A 19,814-nucleotide genomic window follows, 5' to 3' on the forward strand; every position below is an offset into this window, starting at 1 on the left:
CACATTTTTTCACATGATAAAGTCCTTCTAAGTCAGGGTGGGGGACGTTTTTCAGCCTGAGGGTCCTATTCTCTCATGGAGAATGCTCTGGGGTGGCATGGGCAAGGCCAGAGGCAAACAAGGGGGAACATCCATGGATGTGATTCTTAGCTTTCTATAGTAGGCCACATTCCAGCCACACAAAAACTGGAAGTTTCCATACCTACCCACCCCACCATCCACACAAGCAAGAGGCAATATCATAGTTCAGGGGCAAATTTCAGTCAGGCAAAAGCTCAAATATGGCTGGTTTGGGGAGATGGTTGGTGAAGTAAGAGTCCTGAGGGAGAACTAGAGAGGCCTGAAGGGGACATATTTGGACCCAGAGCCTGAGGTTCCCCAACCCTGTCATAAGTGATTTTGGGAATTAAAAAATGGTCACATGTCACAAAGTGAAAATGTTACCATGTCAGAAGATGTGAGAGTCAATATTAATATTCAAACAAACCCAACCCTTTGTTCTTGATCTATAGGAGCCTACTGCAGTACATAAGGGCCCCTCCTGCCACTTCACATACCTGCAACTGTGGGAAAGGTAAGACAAAAGGACAGAAACCTAAATGACCCCTCCAATTAGCATTAATTTGTTTCAAAGTATCTGTCCTTATTAATTCTGCGTATTTTAGATAACTAAAAACTTAAGTTTCTCAATGGGTAAATGTTCTTTTCATACTGGAGAGCCATAATTTCTTTCATATATATCTATAAAATCAAGTTTTTTAAAAATTGCTTTTAATTAAATCCACAATGAAACGTATGGTATTTAGAAGACAAGCCAAAGTGCCCTCTTACCTCAAAGTTTTGAAACTTGGAATCACAATTGTCACGATATTGTAAAAACAGATTCCCTTAAACACCCTTCTTTCTCCTTCTCAAATTACCTGCAAGCAGTATTCACACTGATAAGGCTTCTCTCCACTGTGAGTTCTCTTGTGCCTTTCCATGTGATATTTCTGTATAAATCTCATGCCACATTCATCACATCGAAATGGTTTCTCACCTAAGAATAAAAATGAAAAGAGGAAGTACTGTTTAAGAAAAAAAGGAGAAGACAGATAGTCTCATACCTCTCCCCACCATGCTATTATTTAGGTTTACTTAACAAAAAACTTACAAAGTATTGCTTTGATCAGCTGGATGTAAACAAAATATAGGTCTGACCACACACCAATATTTTTTCATATGGCTCATCACTCCAAACATGTTAAAAGAATCACACAAATATTGAGTAGAGGTGGAAGAGAATCAAATAAAAAATAAACTAGCCCATCAAAAAAGAATGTCTCAACATTCAGAGCTAGAGGAAAACAAATAAAACAATAAATTTCCATTTTCATTCCAGTATTTTATTCATTATTATTTATTGTATTTTTATCTCACCGTTTCCCCAAGGAGCTGATGTACATGGTTCTCTCACTCCTCATTTAATCAACAGCCCTGCAAAGTAGGTTAATCTGAGAGGCAGTGAGGAGCCCAAGGTCACCCAGTGAGCTTTATGGTCAAGTGGGAATTTGATCCTTGGTCACCCAGGTTCTAGTCTAACACTGTAACACACTAGCCCAAATAAGTTGCCTGTATGTACTAGTAAAGTGAAAAAGACTGCATGTAAAAGCTCCTCATATTGCCAAAAGTTTGGGTTTATGAAGAGAATTAATTTTATATGTCCTTGTGATTACCTTGTCTCAATTTTTTCAGACCAGCCACAAGCATGTTCATATAAAGTGCTATTATATAATATCCCATTTTTTAGCATCCTTGTAACAAGATAAAATAACTAAAACTGGAATAGCTAGTTGCTGACTTATAGCAATAAATATCCTGATCCTTTATTTAGTCAGCCGAAGGTGTATAACAGAATCATAGAATGGTAGAGTTGGAAGGGACCACAAGGGTCTTGTAGTCGAAGCCCCTGCAATGCAGGAATCTTTTGCCCAACGTGGTCTCAAACCCACAACCCTGAGATTAAGAGTCTTACGCTCTACCGAATGAGGTATCTGCTGGTTCCTTAGCCCTTCCCAGGGATAAAAGTATCATCTGGCTAGTGCACTGACAGATTTATACACAGTATATCATGGACCTCCCTGAACCTGCTTTCTACTCCTGGGTGAAAAGCAAATAGGAATCTTATGCACAGGTGAACCAGGTAAAATGCTCGTACTGTGTAAAGAAATAAAGAATGGTCAAAGAATAAAAGACACAACAGAGGTGAAGCAACTCTAAAAAGATACAGTATATGCCAAAAGATAGACCTCATGTATTACTTTGCATCTCATTACTTTGTATCGCATTGCTTCGTATTCAAGGCAGCGATGAACTAGAGACTATTAAGGCTCCTCGCTTTTACAAAGACTAAAAAAAGACTGAAAAGCTAAAAATAGCTAATTAAAATTCAGAGTTGAATCATTCTGACAAAATATTTATTTATAAAAGCAATGATATTTTTATAAAGACTCAGACTATTTGTTATTTAATATCATAGATGGTTCCATAATTTTGTTTCAAAGACAAGTAGCGCTTAATATTTGTTTTCCATGTTAATAAATAAAACAATATCATTTTTTATAATTTCCTTTCCCTTTATCTATTTTTTTCCCTTTTACACAAAACTGCTGTATTATCTTAGCTCATTGTAATAGTTTAATCCACTACACAGTCATGTTAAGATTCTTTGTATTGAAGCCAATTTGTCTCATTGACTTAATGACTAAGCTGACTTAAAGCCAAGCATTTCAGTTCCCTAGGGCAGTGTTTCCCAACCTTGTGCCTCCAGCTGTTTTTGAACTACAACTCCCATCATCCCTGACTAGCAAGACCAGTGGCAAGGGATGATGGGAATTGTAGTCCAAAAACAGCTGGAGGCGCAAGGTTGGGAAACACTGCCCTAGGGGATACAATTTTCTGTTGGAAAGTAAAAAAATGGTGTTGTATCTTGTCCACCCTAGCCTCTGACTCAGGCTGAAGCAAAACTTCAAGTCTTTGCCCTGTCTTTCTTATCTCCTATACTGTATATACTTGGAGTCACAACATTATATATTTCATGTTATCAAACCTAACTGGCAAGCAGTACCACGCACAGTTATAAAAAGATACACAGATCCAACTTACATATTAAATATATATATATATTAAAGAATGAAACATTAAACTGACAATTACTTTAGATGAAGTAGGTGTAGCCAAATGACACATAAGAAACGTACTACCAAACTCATAGGCTCAGTTCAGAAAATTAAACCATGGTTTGTTTAGCTTAACTCTGGTTTGTCTGTGCATGGTTTCTTTAAGGTCAAGAAACTAGGGTTGGTAATGTGGGTTTTTTGTAATAGCTGAACTCAGTATTTTGGTTTCCCGTGTAACTCCATTCTTGCTGCCTGACTACAGAGTCAAGAGGGAAGAATTTCTCAAAAAAGAAATAGCTCACATAGCTAAGAGACTCTTGCCACCACTTTAACAGACCTCTGTTTGGCTACAGGCTCCTTTGCTTGCCTACTAAGCTAGCCATCACAGCTCGGCTGCCTAACTGCAACAGCCCTGCAAGGGTGGCAGGTAGTACACCAGTGCCACAGGTACCACACCCCAACAATCTTAATGAAATGTATGCAGAGCAGATAACCAAGCCATTCTCCAGTCAATTCACATACATTCAGTGCATGCCTGCGGAACTAAGTATACAGAAGGCATTCTAGAAATATTATCCAATTTTTAAAGTGAAGTATGCAAAATTATTCTCAGAGAATGGCATATAGTGAAATATTTTCCAAAATCAGCTTTCTTTGCACAAACTTTTCCATGGCTAAAACTACATTGCTTCATAAAATTAGTAATATAACGAATAGATGTAATACCAGTCAAACTGGCAAGTTTATATTCTATTAATAATTGTGTAGTATAGTAAAGAAAGGTTTTGTAGATTATATATTAAAACAGTAATATTACTTCCAATATCTGATTTATTTTATTCCTGCCCATTTATTTTTTGCATTGTTTCTTAATGTATTATGGGTTGTACTCAAATAAGCCATGTTGTTTGTATATGGATTTCCACTTGTGCAACAGAACCTCTCCTCCCACTCCTTCTCCCGTGCCCCCCCCAAATTTGTTTTGGGCTTCAATAAATGCAAAATACACAGACGTCAATTGTGAAACAGGGTTATATTTTAAATATATATATATTTATTAGTTACTTTTTCAAAAATGAACTCAACATGACTTACAAAAATTAAAAACAGATATAAAAACCAAGAATAAAAACCTAAAATTCAACAAAATACATTTCTTTCTCTATGCAGAACATACCCAACAGCACATCATTTAAATAACTGAATGCAACAATACTGAAAGGCAGCAGCAGAAAGAAGCCCAGGTGTACAGAAAAACACATGGCGTGGAAGAAACAGAAGTATAAGCAAAAGTGCAAATCCAAATACTAGTAAGGCTAGTTTGATGATAAGCATGGATACAAACATTCCAAGACAACCGGGGTATTTGTGCAATTTTCTGTCATGTTTTGTTTTCTCAAGGTTTACATGCATACACATAAAGTACTAGACATCAGCACCAGCAGTTGGAACAGATATGAAACCTTTCACCAAGCAACATTCAGCATTTTTGCAAGCTCCACTTTTCTGAAATATAGACTGAAAATTGGCATCTAGTCCAAAAAAGACTATATTTCTAAATATTTGCAGAGATAATGAAAGGCCATGCACCAAAATGCCAAAAACCCAGTAAAGCCAAGTCTTTTTACAGAATGTGGTTTTCCAGAAGTAAAATTTTAAAACAAACCAATATAAACTTAACCATCCTGCTTTAACTTTGGGTCTCATTTTTTCTATTTGTCTTTTGCTAAAACGCTTACTCTTGTATAATTTTCTGTATGCTGTTTTTTTTTTTAACAGGGTTCAGATACCTATGGGGTCAGGCATTTTGGCCATAATTGTGTTCGAAGTATTCCTATTTACCACTTACCCAATAAAAATATTTTTTCTCTTAAGGTTTGCTCACATCAGCTGTCAGTAACTTCTTGGGGGCAAGGGAGGAAAAAGGCAAGGCTAAAGCAAACACCTAAATTCTTTTCCAGAGTTTTTTGAACGGCACGTTAAAACAGAAGCTGCATAATCACCCAATACTTGGCCATGTTTCGGAAACAGTTCTTTAAACACACCAGTAAAAAGAAACTCAAGGCACTATACTCACCAGTATGAATCTTCTCATGTCTCTGTAGCAGGTACTTCTGAATGAAACGCATCTCGCACTGACTGCACTGAAATGGTTTTTCACCTTAAACAATATAATTCCACATCTGTAAGTTAAAAGCTACAAACATTTGTTTCTAACAGATTCTGCTGAGAAATAAAATAGTCGGCTACTGGAATCCAGCATATAAATGAATTCCAAAATATTTTAGTATAAAAAAGTCTGTCTAAACTACCTGGGCTAAAAAGAAAGAGGCTATTAATTCGGCGAGCCTGCTGCTAACAGAGGAGTGCAGCTCATGAGCAAAATCAGGCAGGATGCTGTCATCTAAGTAGGTACTGTAAAACTCTTTCATCTATTCCAACTAGAATTCCATCACTGGTAAAATAAGAACCCAGAGACTATGCTATGAACAAGACAAAACTGGAAATTGGGTGACTTACCAACCCATCCTTGTACAGAAAGCAAAGCAACACAGCAAATCTCAAATTAACAGAAATGACACTAATTCTTTTCTGGTACTTTTTGACACTTTGGTGCATGGAATACCTAAGCTTAGATGCCACATTTCCTGCACTTTGGAATATAAAGTTTGCATCATTTTTCATAATTCAGTGCATTATTAAAGATCCAACCATTTTTAGATAATATAAAATACAACTTAAATTCAAGCAGTACCTGTATGAATGAAGACATGCCTTTGTAAATGGTAGTTGGTTCTAAAGGCAGCATGACAATGCTCACAAATGTGAGATTTGGTAGTTTTCAGACCAAGTGATCCATCCTCATTTATTGTAAGGATCTATTTTTAAAAGGGCAAAATTCAGTCTTACATTAATTTCTCAACAATATTACAAGATTCATATAAATACATAATGGAGGTAATCAAGCACTTTTAGGCAATACCACAATGCAAAATAGGAAGATTGTAGACATAATTATCAATTGACTATCTTTTAGTTGACCTAATTGAACCTTAGTTTTTCAAGATTTGTTATATATAATACACATAATACATCCAAAGAAGTGCTTGAACAGGCTTCCTCAACCTCGGCCCTCCAGATGTTTTTGGCCTACAACTCCCATGATCCCTATCTAGCAGGACCAGTGGTCAGGGATGATGGGAATTGTAGTCTCAAAACATCTGGAGGGCTGAAGTTGAGGAAGCCTGTGCTAGAAATTTATTCTCAGTAAAGCAAGTCAGAATATTTTTGATCATTACAAAGACCTAAGGAATGAGATTATTACTCCACTCATTCTCTCCATCCCCGGCCGTTCACAAGACACTACACTGTATTTTCTCTTATCTGATACGGACAGTCAGATAACAGAGAAGGTCGCGAGGTACATCGAGAGAGCTGTGAAACTGAGGGCCACCATCTGAGTGACAGACTTGTTCATCTGACGGACCTCCTTCTGCTTGTTCTTTTCTTCCTTTTATTCTTACTTTATTTTTAATTCTTGCATAGCTGTGGCCTGTTGGCTTTGCTAATAAAGTTTATTTTTTTTTTTTTTGATCATGTTTGGTTGTCACTCAAAATACGGTTTCCTGTGACATGAGCAAGCCTATCCTCCCAGGTTTGCCTGTGCCCCCATCTTTCTCTAACATGGCAGACAGGACGGGTTCAGAAACTTTATTTCTGCTCTTAGTTAACCGCACCTTCCTGTGTCATCAGACCACAAATTGTGGTTTCCACTAAATATGGCAGATTTCAGAACTAGCAGATTTCAAACCATGGATTATGAAGTTGGCTTGTCCCGAAACTAACCATTGTTTCAGTTACCGCATGTTAAAACCACATATTCCAATTCAGACAACATAGGAAGCTGCAGTTAACAAAAAGCTGAAGTAGAAGTTTCTACATTTAGCTATTCAGCAAGAGAAGAGGGGAGGGGAGGGAGCATGTAAGCCTGAGAGTGGATGACATTCGCTCCCATCATGCTAAACCATTGGTGTACAAACAGGACCACTATCCTCTCAAATGGTAGCACTATAAATCAGTCTTTAATCTACTCAGTTGGGCAAGAACAGAAAGCTATAAAATCTAGAGGCACTCATGTTATATCCATTTTATTTCACAAGACACGGAGTACATCCAGCAACTGCAATTCTTTTTTTGTACAAGTGTACTGGTGACAGGACTTGTAGTTTGGTAATATTACTTACATGTGAAATGATAATTGTGTACTTTATCTCTTCCATCTCAGTAGAAGGTAAAGGATAACCTTAATATTTTTCAGTCTTAATAACCCATTACAACAGCCCTATTTGCATGTCATGCTAAGTCAAAACCATGGCTCAACAGTAACAGAAAATCTTACGTCACTCCTCCCTGGCCATTTTGTTACTGCATCACACTGAGCTAAACTATAGTTTATCTTAGTGTGCAGTCCAAATCCAGGGGTGTGGCTCAGGTCTCTGCAGACTAACCATGAGGTGTAGCCAAGGCTTCTTCTATAGGTTATAGTTCAGTATTTGTCTGGGAGAAGTAAACCATGAGCCCGGCTTTAGACAACATGCTAAGCCCACCTATGGCTTCGGCCTGGGTGGCACAGCAGCAAAATGATCAGGGAGAAGCAAAGCAGTTGCAATCTCCTCTCCTGGAGCTAAGCTAAACACTGTGACATGAACAAAGCCAACACATGACACTGTTAAAGCATGTACATTAAATTGGTGCAGTTCTTCAGAGTTTGTTCTAAGTGAGTGTAATCCTTTTAAAGGTGTCCCTGCAAATGATTCTTTGCATGGAAGAAAGCCCATCTTTCTTCAGGTAGTCCTAATCAATAAGATTCAGAAACAGCAGCAGAAAACACTTGTTTTGATAGATCCTGTTGGTTCTAGGGTACTTGGGTGCCTTATACAATTGGCATTCACCATCATGCGCCTTGCGGTGGTGGGGAGGGGAACACAGTTGCTAAACAAGTTATAGTAGGTTGGTTTGACTTTCTTTTCATAGAAAAGAAAATACACCATTAATTATACTTGATTGCCTTTCTTGATATACAGCTATGAACTTGGCTTATACCTAGTACTGCACATTCAAAGACTTAAGATTGGGCCCTTCTAATACTTCATTTCCTCAGGGGAGTGTATATAATGTTCATGCTCTAGGTAGTTATAGTCTTCAAAGTCAATACTAGAAAATGACCCTCCAGTACTTAACCTGCTCTCAATCTCTCTTGTCAATTTGTGATCTCTTACTATACAATATTAGGAAGATTTGAAGGACAACCTCTACAATGAAATAAAGGAAAAAGGGGGTTCTCAAACTACAACTGAGACAAGTACATGAAAATAGCTTCCAATCAGTGCTTCCAATTAGTTTTCATTAAACTTCAGAAATTGCAAATGAAAACAAGAATAATACTGTAGTGGGCAAGTACTGAGTTTGAATTTGCAAGTGTAAATTGTATAGCAGGAAGCTGAATAAAAATATATTCAAATGCTTCATATTTTATGCTTCAAAATTCAGACATAGCATTTTTGCTGCACTTCCTGAGAGGAAATTCAAGATGTGCAACACTGAAAACTGAATTTTAGATTAAAATGGCTCATTTGAAATTAGAAGACTGTGAATGGAAGGCATTCATTTAATTTCAGGTGCATGCAGTAATCAATTTCAACACTTGTGCACCTGTCTGATTAAAAACAAAGTTGTTAGAAAAACACTATGATATTTAAATAAGCCCAATATTATTATTAATCTAAACAGTCTCCGTAATTGATAAGTGGTCCTTAAAACTACACACTCATCAAAAGATAATATTTAGAGAAGGAGATGCCTGGGAAACAGATGTTGAAGTATGTCAAATATTCATGCTGTGAAAAGAATTTCAAAGAAACAAGGTATGAATATATTGTGGCTTGGCTTTGAGATTAAAGTTAGGTGGCTGAATCTATGGTTTCCAAATACTATCATTTCCAATTGCAAATTCAAGGAAAATCTCCAGTTGCCTTCAAGGTTCAAATTAAATGTCTTACCTTTGCTGGTGAACGCTGTTTCCTTTTCTTCTTCTTTTGCATATCTAAACCCTCTCGTATTAGCTTTTTGTCCCTTTTCTGTTGCTCTGCTACATCAGTAAATGTAATTTCTTGTTTCACGCTGATCTGCTAGGATACGAAGTGCCAGCATCAGATAATATTAATTACATATGACACATAACATATAAGACACATTTTAACAAATTCTTTCAAAAATAGTAATACATCTGGAATTACTTTATACCCTTCGTACTGTTTTGGGGAAGAGGGGGAAAGGCTACTTTAAAAAGTCTTATTTGTGGAGAGTATTCCAGTATGGTACTCCTTTCATACCTTCAAGCACAGAAGGTTGGATTACATGCCACATATAATTTAACATTTAACAAAGAAATTTCACCTGACAAAAACACTTTATAATTTAAGATATGGTTATGTTGGCATTTGAACCACAGTTTCACTGTTCTAAGGCAAACCCTCATTTTTGCCAAAAAGCTACTATGATAATTTCAACCCTTCTTTTAAATTCTCGTCTCTTCCTGCTGTGAATCAAACATTCATTTTTGCCAGTAGAACATAAAGCTACTATGATGATATCAAACCTATCTGAAGGGGCCATCCTTCAAAGGGGCATGTGGATGAGGAATCAGGAACCTTTTCCTACTCCAAAGCTTACTTCCCTGCTTCCTTTCAAACAGTTTTCTCCCAGGCAAGTTCACAGGCTCAGCTATAAACAAAAGCTCTTGGAGCAGGACAGTGTACCACAAGTATCCTGCATATGATGTGAAAGTCAGACACCCACCTAACCCCCTTGTTTTTTGTTGCTAGAGCTGTTCCATGTTCAAACACACAGAGCTTCTGTCACCTCAGTTTTCTCCCCTAAGGTTGCGAACTGTACTTTCAGCAACAAGATTCTGTTATAGAATCAGACCAAAAAACCAAACACCTGGTGTAAACCGAGTTGCCGATTGATTTTCAAGGCTTGAAAGTCTTCCACTACAGTGAGAATTTATTATTTTGTTCTATTAACAGTTTGAAAGCATCTCATTCTTTTCTAAAGTTCCTGTTACTTTCTTACAACAAAGCACCATCAACGTAAAACCGTATTTTAACCCAGCTGCAATCTAAGAAGCTATTCCTCACACATGCAGAATTACCGTATTTTTCGCCCTATAGGACGCACCTAGATTTGAGGGGGGGAATAAAGGGGGGGAAATTATTCCCCCCCACACACCCAGGCACGGGGCTGGGGCGGGGGAAGCCCGAGCTTCCCCCGACCCCAGCCCCCAGAACAGGTCCCAGAGCAATGCCAAAGCTGAGTGCAGCTTCGGCATCGCTCTGGGAGCTTGCACGGCTGGGGGCGGGGGAAGCCCGAACTTCCCTGACCCCAGCCTCCAGAACGGGAGCCAGAGCGATGCCGAAGCTGAGCACAGCTTCAGCATCGCTCTGGGAGCTTGCGCAACCTTTGCGAGCCCGGGAGCGCAGGCAGCTCTGCGCAACCTTTGGGAGCCCAGCGCGGCTTCGCGCCCGGCTCCCTAGGGCTGCGCAGAGCTTTCTGAAGCCTGGAGAGGGAGAGGGGCCGGTGCGCACGGACCCCTATCACTCACCAGGCTTCAGCAAAAGCCTGTATTCACCCCATAGGATGCACACAGATTTCCCCTTCATTTTTGGAGGGGGAAAAGTGCGTCCTATCGGGCGAAAAATACGGTAACTGTGTAAACTCCACTGCTTTTCAATCCACATCATTAAATACCAATACTAAACTGTGTTAGAAGTGCAGGAACCACAACAACACACTACTTCTTTGAATATAGCAGAAGCATTTTCAAGTCCTTATCTCCTGTGCAGGAAGAATGCAGACACTTAAAGTCAAATGAGCACCGTCTATGTAAGACATATATTTAAAAAGTGTATAAAATGTGTATTAAAACATGAGAACGTGTTCCTAAATAAACAGTGGTTGGTTCACAGCATCTAAGATTCCCAAGTTTTTTAGAAAGGTTAAGATTGTTATCCAAAAGCAGTCCTTCTTGGCGCATAACTCCCCCCCCCAGCTGATTGCAAATACATCTATTATGACTACAGTGGTGCCTCGCAAGACGAAATTAATTCGTTCCGCAAGTTATTTCGTCTTGCGAGTTTTTCGTCTTGCGAAGCACGGTTTCCCATAGGAATGCATTGAAAATTAATTAATGCGTTCCTATGGAAACCGCCTTCAGACCAGGTCCGGGGACAGTCTGTCCCCCGACTTCTTCTGAAGGCTGGGGGGGGGGCGGACAAGGGCTTTTCTTCCCACCCCCAGCATTTTTAAAAAAAACCCGGGACAGCAGAGGACTTCTCCGCTGGCCCAAGGTTTTTTAAAATGCTGGCGGGTGGCAGCGAAGGCAGCCCCGGGGTGATTTAAGACAGTCCCGGGGCAATTTAAAAGCCCCCGGGAAGGCAGGCAGGGGGGACAAAGACTTTTGCCCCCCGCCCGCCTTCGGAAGAGGTCCAGGACCTCTTCTGAAGGCTGGCGGGGGGCAAAAGTCTTTGCTCCCCCCGCCTGCCTTCAAAAGCCGTCCGGGATAGCGGGAAGTGCTTCCCTGCTACCCCGGACCGCTTTTAAAATGCTGGCGGTGGGGAGCAAAATCTTTCGCCCCCGCCGGCCTTCCTGGACCTCTTCTGAAGTCCGGAGGGGGGGGGAAAGGCTTTGCTCCCCACCGCCAGCATTTAAAAGAGGTCCCCGGATATTTCCCTACGGGCTTTCGTCTTGCGAAGCAAGCCCATAGGGAAAATCGTCTAGCGAAGCGACGCAAAAACCGAAAAACCCTTTCGTCTTGCGGGTTTTTCGTCTTGCGAGGCATTCGTCTTGCGGGCCACCACTGTATACTGTTTTTTACAGAGGAAGAAATAAGGGAACCAGGGACTGATAATTCAGCCATGGGCTCTATTCCTAGCTCACACTTTAAGTCAATATCTGATTACCCCCTTAACTGTGCAAACAGCACTAGAGATAAAAACAAGCCATGGGATTTATAGCATTTTGTTGTTGTTGTTGTTAAAAAACAAGAACCTCCAATTCTTTTTTCTCAAGAGTAATGAACTACTTTTATTTTAGTTTTTATTTGGTTGTTCCTGCCATGCTTTTTTTTTTTTTTAAGCAGCCCTTTTGATATGATTTGCTCAACTTATAAGTGCAAGCCGTGCTAAATAAATTGCTTACAGGGACATTGACTGCATACTGAAGCCCTTGAGGAAGCCTGTCTTGCCCCTCCATCTCATCATCATTTTTCACCGTCTCTTCGTGGACCATGAGTTCATCATGTGGGATCATTTCTTGCTGCCGAAGTTCACTTTCCTGTAGCACTTCTTCTGCAGAAAGGATTTCCTGGTGCGCCATAGCCCGGTCTTGAAGCACTGCTTCCTGCCGTTCCACAGGAACTGCCGACTGGTCAGATGCAGCACCCATTCCAACCATATCCCTGGATGACTGCATTGGCTCTATACTACCACATTTAAGAAACAATCCTCCCAGCTTATCTTCAATGTTCATTCTTAAGTGCAATTAACCTGCAAATACAAAAACAAAAAAACTCAATTAGAAGAGTATTTACCATTTATTTCATTTTTGTTACATAAGTAGAGTTACACCTCAAAAAAGACAAACAGAACAAGAAAAACGATTTTTAAAGAATGATACAATAAAAGAAAAAAAGTAAACAATACAATAGAGCTAATAGGCAGAGTGTTTAAAAACACAGCCCCACACTCAAGCTTCACTGACAATATTTGGGTATTTATGGATACATACATGGGAAATGTAAGGCATGTTGATGAACACTTTTACTCTTCTTATGGGCTATTTGTGTTTTTTGTGATACTTTGTTCTATAATTTTAAAGGTACTGTGAGTCGCTCTAACTTGTTTGTAAAAAAAACACACGAATCACCATAATAAGAATAATTTCACAAAAATCTGAATACAGGGTCTTTGTAAATCTCTCCCTAGAAAAAGGATAAGAAGTGCATCCCCCCACAAATACATGCCAACTACTCATAAGGTCTCAAAATCTGACACTTTTTGCAAAAAGATTCCAAACTGGGAATAGAATTTCAGAGTGCAAAAGATTCACTGCATGGATCTGGAGCAGTTCAGGTAGAAAAAACAGATTTATGCTCGCAAGATAGATGCACCATTTAATTTTTTTAGCTTGAAATTTTCCAAACTGCACCTTACTTCAAAACATGGGGCAGTAGCTAACAAGGTGCTTCTGCTGGTGCAAGGACTTTGGGTTGCACACTGAAACTTCCCTTTCCTCTCCTCTTCCATGCCCCGAAGGACAAACATAGCATAAGAACGTAAGGGAGAGCTCTGCTGGATCACACTCAAGGCCTAGTTACTCCGGCATTCTGTTCTCACAGCAGTCAACCTGATGCCTATGGAAAGTCCACAAGGAGGACATGGAGTCTCACTGGGTGAGTAGAAGTCCGCTTAGATTTTTCTTTTCATTTGTGGGAGAGGGGTGTGTTTTTGTGACCAACATAACATGCTAAACCAACCTTTATCATCCTTAACTGATCTGATTTTATTCCTAACAAAATTTCTTCTCAATTTACCAAATGAGACAAACTGTCAATAAAGGATCATTACATTATTGTCTGTTTTCTTGGATAGATCTTTAAATGAAGATTAGATAGATAAAAATAGATAAATTCTGAATCAGCTTGCTCGTCAAACTTCTCATATGTAAAATCTGTTCTACACATGTGTAACATGCTATTTTGAAAAACCGTTGCCAGATAATTAAACTTTGGAAGATTATCTTTAAAATGATGCAGACGTTAACTATATATGGAAAATGAGTCTGTAGATTGACATTTTCGTGAAATTGCCCTTTCCTGAATCAGTCAAAGGCTGAAGAAATATGCCTTGCTGCCGTTCAATTGCTTTAATTATTAAAGGACTAGACAGGCAATGAGAGAATTGCACTTAAATAAATTTTCTGAAAAAAGTCACTACATACTAACAATTTCCTTGGCCCTAGCAGTTTTTAAGAATACTGGGTTAGGCAGAGACCTTCATGCAGAATGCGCTGCTAATTTAAGCACTAGCTCACCTTCCTATCACCACAAGCCTTGTCAGAAACTTCACAAAACTCTTAAAAAATAATGGAATTCTGCAATAGGTCAGCCAGAAAATTGGATTGTATCTACAAAAGGAAGTGTTTCCAAAACAAACTGACCCTTGACAAAATGCATGATATTATACACCATGTACTAGCTCTGCTACGTTAATATGCTCCCTGGAACAAAATAGTGGCTCTTAAAAGAAGACTTCTCACTCCTTCTCAAAAACTATATATAACTTACTTAAGTAATCCTGCAGTTTATTATTTTCTAAAAATATTATCACTTTTTTTTAGAACATGCATGCTCATCAATTCAGCAACTGTCCCAAATACTTTAAATCCTATATCAATCTCACAAACAGAATAGTTACATACTTTTTTAAAAAAACACAGTATATTTTACTAGGTCTTGATAGGTAGTCGAAAGGATGGAATCCAATTTGATATATTTTCCTTACCATAAAAAAAATCAAAAATGGAAAATGCAATGAATAGTTTTTTTCCTGTCCTAAGTAGTCATGCTGCTGCCTGCAGATTGACCCATGGTGCTTGCATAGTTTCAGGCTCTGCTACACTGATCAACTCTACTGCACAGCATCTAGTTGCAATGCATCTCACACCATTTTTTACAATGAATTCTGGTTATTTATGGAAAATATAAAAACCATTAGATTCAATTCAAAAGCTACAGATATATGAGTGTTTTGAAAGTCACATATCAAAAGATTTTCCAGTATCCATTTAAGATCATGTTGATGATTCTACAAAAGGAAAGGAAGCAGGAAGTATCAGGAGAAATTGATGTTTTGTACAACCACGGAACTGAAAACATAAAAGAAAAGGATTTCTAGTGCTGAAGCATAATCATTGGCCCTTGACCTATTTAGACATAAGGTTGTGTCCAGTTTTGTCCTTCTGTTGATGGAGGGCTCCTTGATCCAGCAGAGATTCCATGAGGGCAAGTGATTTTAGAAATTTTCCCCTTTCTCCTGCAGATTTCCAGCGGAGTGCAAGGGATACTACAGATGGAGAGTGGCAAATCAGCTCTTAGCAGCTCTACTGGAACAAAGAGCCTTCAATCAGCAGAGGGGCACAATTGGATACAGCCCATTAGGGAATTGTCATTGAAAGTGAGGAGCCCAAGTGGTGCCTCTCTGGGTGTTTCTAAAGACATGATGTATTTTTCTCTGCTTTTAAAAAGTGAATTGGTTTCACCGAAGTGTTATTTTATTGTGACCTCCCCTGTGAGGAAGAATGAGCTAGAAATTATCTTATGAATAAATCAGATACATAATTAAAAGCAATTCAGACACACATATATACTGCAGGGCAAGATGACTCTCATCACCCAGTCCTAGATTCAATGTGAATGCACAGGTTTTGTATGTGTATTTCCTCAGCTTGTTATTATTAATGGTTGAAGGACCAAACACTTCAGACCAAACTGGTAACCAGAGTACCAAACAACACAAAGGAGACCCGTTCCAGTTTGGGCAAAGATCTACAAAGCAACAAATTAGGTTGCAAGGCAAGAAATAATTCTTTACCACTCGATCTGATTCTATAAAAGTAACGTTCAGATTAATAATAGCCCCAAACAGAAACATTGTCAGGAATGATCCATTCTAGTCTGCCAGTACAATGAAAGAATATAGCAGGCCACTTATCTGACAAGGTTTTAAGAATCACAGAGATATCATAGCTCAGCAACAGCAGCACAAGCCTTGCAGGGAGAAGGTCCCAGGCTCTGTCGTTATCTGGTAAAAATGGAGCTTGGCTGGGAAAAGTCTCACCGCGCAACCTTGAAGAGCTGTTGTCAGATAGAATATATACCACAGGGCAAGATGATGAAACGGTTGGATTTGTTATAAGATGGTTTCATATCTTCATGTGATCCTCATCACCCAGTTTTGAGAATGTGAGATTTTTCTGAAGGATTGGCACTGCTAGGCAAGATGCCTCCATTGTGAAGGAAATCAGCCCTGAGTGCTCACTGAAAGAACAGATCCTGAAGCTGAGGCTCCAATACTCTGGCCACCTCATGAGAAGAGAAGACTCCTTGGAAACGACCCTGATGTTGGGAAAGATTGAGGGCACAAGGAGAAGGGGACAACAGAGGACGAGATGGTTGGACAGTGTTCTCAAAGCTACTAACATGAGTTTGGCCAAACTGCAGGAGGAAGTGGAAGACAGGAGTGCCTGGCATGCTCTGGTCCATGGGGTCACAAAGAGTCAGACACGACTAAACAACAACAACAACAACAACAACAACAACAACAAGGCAAGGTGCCCTAATGTTCTGACTCAGCATAAGACAGCTGCATATACAGTCATGTAACTGCGTCATTATCCAGTGCTGGATGAGAATACGTAGTGTCATATCAATAATTGCTTATGATACTGCCATATCATTAGCCACCACATACGATAACAAAAACCTCTGCCCCAGCCACAGAATCTAAATGCATCAGTACACATTACTACTCTAGTTTTGTCCAGTGCCTTTTTAAAATAAGAAAAAAAGATGTTGGTACTCACCATGAAGTTCTTACAGTGAGTGCCATACTTTTAACGTTGGGGGGGGGGAGCTGCCAGTACTGCATACCCTTGAGTACCCCCAGAAAAAAAGCACTGGTCTTGTCTTTCATGCAAAAAGCCTGTTCACATCTTTTGCAAGTGAATTCAGTTGTATAGCCTTTCACAGCAATGCTAAACATACTGCTCAAGTATAAAAACTTCTGCTCTGAGCTGGGACATAACTCCCTGTCTTGTTCAAAACCCCAAAAGAGTTAATAGCAGAAAGATTAACCTCTGTATACACTGAGCTTCAAGTGCACAAAATTACAGGCAAGAATATCTTCCAGTCAATTTTCTTGATCTTTACAATAAAAAATAAAAAATTAGCACTGTAATAAAAGAGTAAGAAAGTTCTTCTATTACATGTAAGATTTTTTAACAGTATGTCAGTAAAATTCCTATACAGTACTGTTTTATCTTGATTTCCATAGAATTAAATATTTGATTTCCATAGAATTAAAATCACTTGAAATGCAAAGCAAGAAAGGCAAATGGGCAGAGGTAATTCTTCCGAAACAAAGTCATAAATTGCAACTGTTACTTGTTAGTTTAACGTATTTATACAACATTAATACAACCTGCCTTTTGAAAGCTTGGTAATAATGTAACACTAAATAGAAAAAGCCACTACTGCCCCATATCCTTTTGACTTGGGGTATTGAAAGTCAGTCTAAGTAAGCAAAATGCTGTAGACTTGAAATCTTGTGAGCCTCTAAGGAGGAGAGTATCACCATTTTGGGGCAGCCACTAAGATAACCTCTCTACATGTCCTTTTGTTTCAACTTGGCAGATGCACATCTTAAACATTGGAATGGTACACGTGAAAGTGAGACTGGGTTTGTAAGGTACAGGAAGCTTTAGAGGTAATACGCTATGTTCCGTTTCAACAAAAGAAATCAACACACCCTTAAAAGTGTAACTGCCAAAGAGAATGAGATCACTGATGCTTCTAAGAGTCTGATACTTTGTGCATAGAGACAACTGGAAAGAAGAGTGAATGCTAGTTCCACTTGCTGACCAGGAGCTAGACTCGCACTCTGGAAAAGCACTAAATGCCATTGGTATTACCACTCAAGCAGAGGAGAAAATCCCCTTCACATCACAGAAGCACTGTGCAATGAGGTTTTCAAGATGGGAAGAGAGGTCCCTGCAAAGACATTTCCTAACACCGGTACATCCTTGTGCCAGCAAGGAACTGTTCCCTTGCTCTGCTCTGCATGCCACCACAGCTTTTGTGGCACAAAACTTTGCTATCACAGCAACAAGAGGGAACAGAATTGAGCTGCCACTTGGAGAATTTCTCCTGTAGCATATGAGCAAATCCGAAGACTGAAGCAATGCCATTTAACTCCACAGCATGAGTGAAGCAGAAAGTTCAACAAGATCAGTGTCTTTCAAATGTTCAGATGCAGCCATTCAGAGCTGAGTGACGGAACCACAATATCATAGCTTGTATTCTGCAACAAAAAGACGGGAGCTCTGCAGATTTGCATGTGTTGAATCTGTAATGCAGAGCTAGCCAGCACAGTACCCTCCAGATGTTGCTGAATTAAAAGTCACATCACCCTGACCACTGGTCATGCTGTTTGGTGAAATGGGGACTATGTAATCCACACACAAAAAGGCTTTTAAATGTCTCTTTTTGATTGTTAATATATTGTATTTCTGCTTTGAATCATTTTCAATATAAAGCAATTAAAGATTTTTTTCTTGATTAACAAACATCTGTAGGGCACCATGTTGACTATCTGTGCTGTAATGTTCCCAACATTATTACTCTAAAATATAAAATTATTATTTCTCTTTGTTCATGTTGTGCTATTGATTTAAAACTGGCTTACTTAATGCTATGTGCAAGGAGAACGAGGTGAGGAATATTTAGCCCTGCTTTTTTCTATCCAGTGACATTGCAATGCAACAGACAGTTAAATTACCAACTGCACTGGGCATTTTTGCCTTAAGGGAACATTTGACCATGGGCTAATCCATTGACTAGAATTGAAAGCAAGGACTCCATACTCATCTGACAGTTATCATTATTATTATTATTATTTATTAAATTTGGTCACACTGGTCGATGACCTCCGGCGGGCTAGGGACAAAGGTGAGAGCTGTTTCCTAGTTCTGCTGGATCTCTCAGCGGCTTTTGACACCACTGACCATAACATCCTTCTGGACCATCTAGAGGGGCTGGGAGCTGGGGGCACTGTTATACAGTGGTTCCGCTCCTTCCTCCTGGGCCGTGTTCAGAAAGTGGTGGTGGGGATGAGTGTTCAAACCCCTGAGCTCTCACTTGTGGGGTGCCTCAGGGTTCTGTCCTCTCCCCTATGCTTTTCAACATCTACATGCAGCCGCTGGGAGAGATCATCAGAGGGTTTGGGCTGGGTGTTCATCAGTATGCAGATGATACCCAGCTCTACCTCTCTTTCAAATTGGAACCAGTGAAGGCGGTGAAGGTCCTGTGTGAGTGTCTGGAGGCGGTTGGAGGATGGATGGCGGCTAACAGATTGAGGTTGAATCCTGACAAGACAGAAGTACTGTTTTGGGGGGACAGGAGGCGGGCGGGTATAGAGGACTCCCTGGTCCTGAATGGGGTAACTGTGCCCCTGAAGGGCCAGGTGTGCAGCCTGGGAGTCATTCTGGACTCACAGCTGTCTATGGAGGCACAGGTCAATTCTGTGTCCAGGGCAGCTGTTTATCAGCTCCATCTGGTATGCAGGCTGAGACCCTACCTGCCCGCAGACTTTCTCGCCAGAGTGGTGCATGCTCTGGTTATCTTTCACTTGGACTACTGCAATGCGCTCTCTGTGGGGCTACCTTTGAAGGTGACCCTGAAACTATAACTAATCCAGAATGCGGCAGCTAGACTAGTGACTGGGAGCGGCCGCCGAGACCATATAACACCGGTCTTGAAAG

At 39.8% G+C, this 19,814-nt stretch overlaps 1 protein-coding gene and 1 long non-coding RNA gene across 10 annotated transcripts in view; one reads left to right on the plus strand and one right to left on the minus strand.

Moving 5' to 3' along the window:
• The window catches only part of LOC309377741, a 33,644-nt gene extending 14,939 nt beyond the window's left edge, over nt 1-18,705 (plus strand). For 4 of the 6 annotated variants that reach the window (XR_014171628.1, XR_014171629.1, XR_014171630.1 and 1 more), the window contains 2 exons: nt 513-574; nt 4,329-5,227. This is a non-coding gene — a long non-coding RNA (uncharacterized lncRNA). Of the gene's footprint in view, nt 1-512; nt 575-4,328; nt 5,228-13,563; nt 13,669-15,316; nt 16,871-17,688 lie in introns of those variants that run through there. The other 2 variants (XR_014171627.1, XR_014171632.1) reach the window with 2 other exon arrangements.
• The window catches only part of ZNF148 (zinc finger protein 148), a 39,117-nt gene that overhangs the window by 7,366 nt on the left and 11,937 nt on the right, over nt 1-19,814 (minus strand). Inside the window, exons 1-6 of one of the 4 annotated variants that reach the window (XM_081924978.1) lie at nt 13,425-13,510; nt 12,417-12,763; nt 9,218-9,346; nt 5,914-6,037; nt 5,236-5,319; nt 921-1,039 (exon numbers count right to left, since the gene is read on the minus strand). In XM_081924978.1, coding sequence (XP_081781104.1) covers nt 921-1,039; nt 5,236-5,319; nt 5,914-6,037; nt 9,218-9,346; nt 12,417-12,746 — 786 coding nt within the window. In that variant the 5' untranslated portion in view covers nt 12,747-12,763; nt 13,425-13,510. Of the gene's footprint in view, nt 1-920; nt 1,040-5,235; nt 5,320-5,913; nt 6,038-9,217; nt 9,347-12,416; nt 12,764-13,424; nt 13,511-19,814 lie in introns of those variants that run through there. The other 3 variants (XM_081924979.1, XM_081924977.1, XM_081924980.1) reach the window with 3 other exon arrangements.

Source organism: Podarcis melisellensis (assembly GCF_964234715.1).
Source record: "Podarcis melisellensis genome assembly, chromosome: 1".
Lineage (NCBI taxonomy): Eukaryota > Metazoa > Chordata > Lepidosauria > Squamata > Lacertidae > Podarcis > Podarcis melisellensis.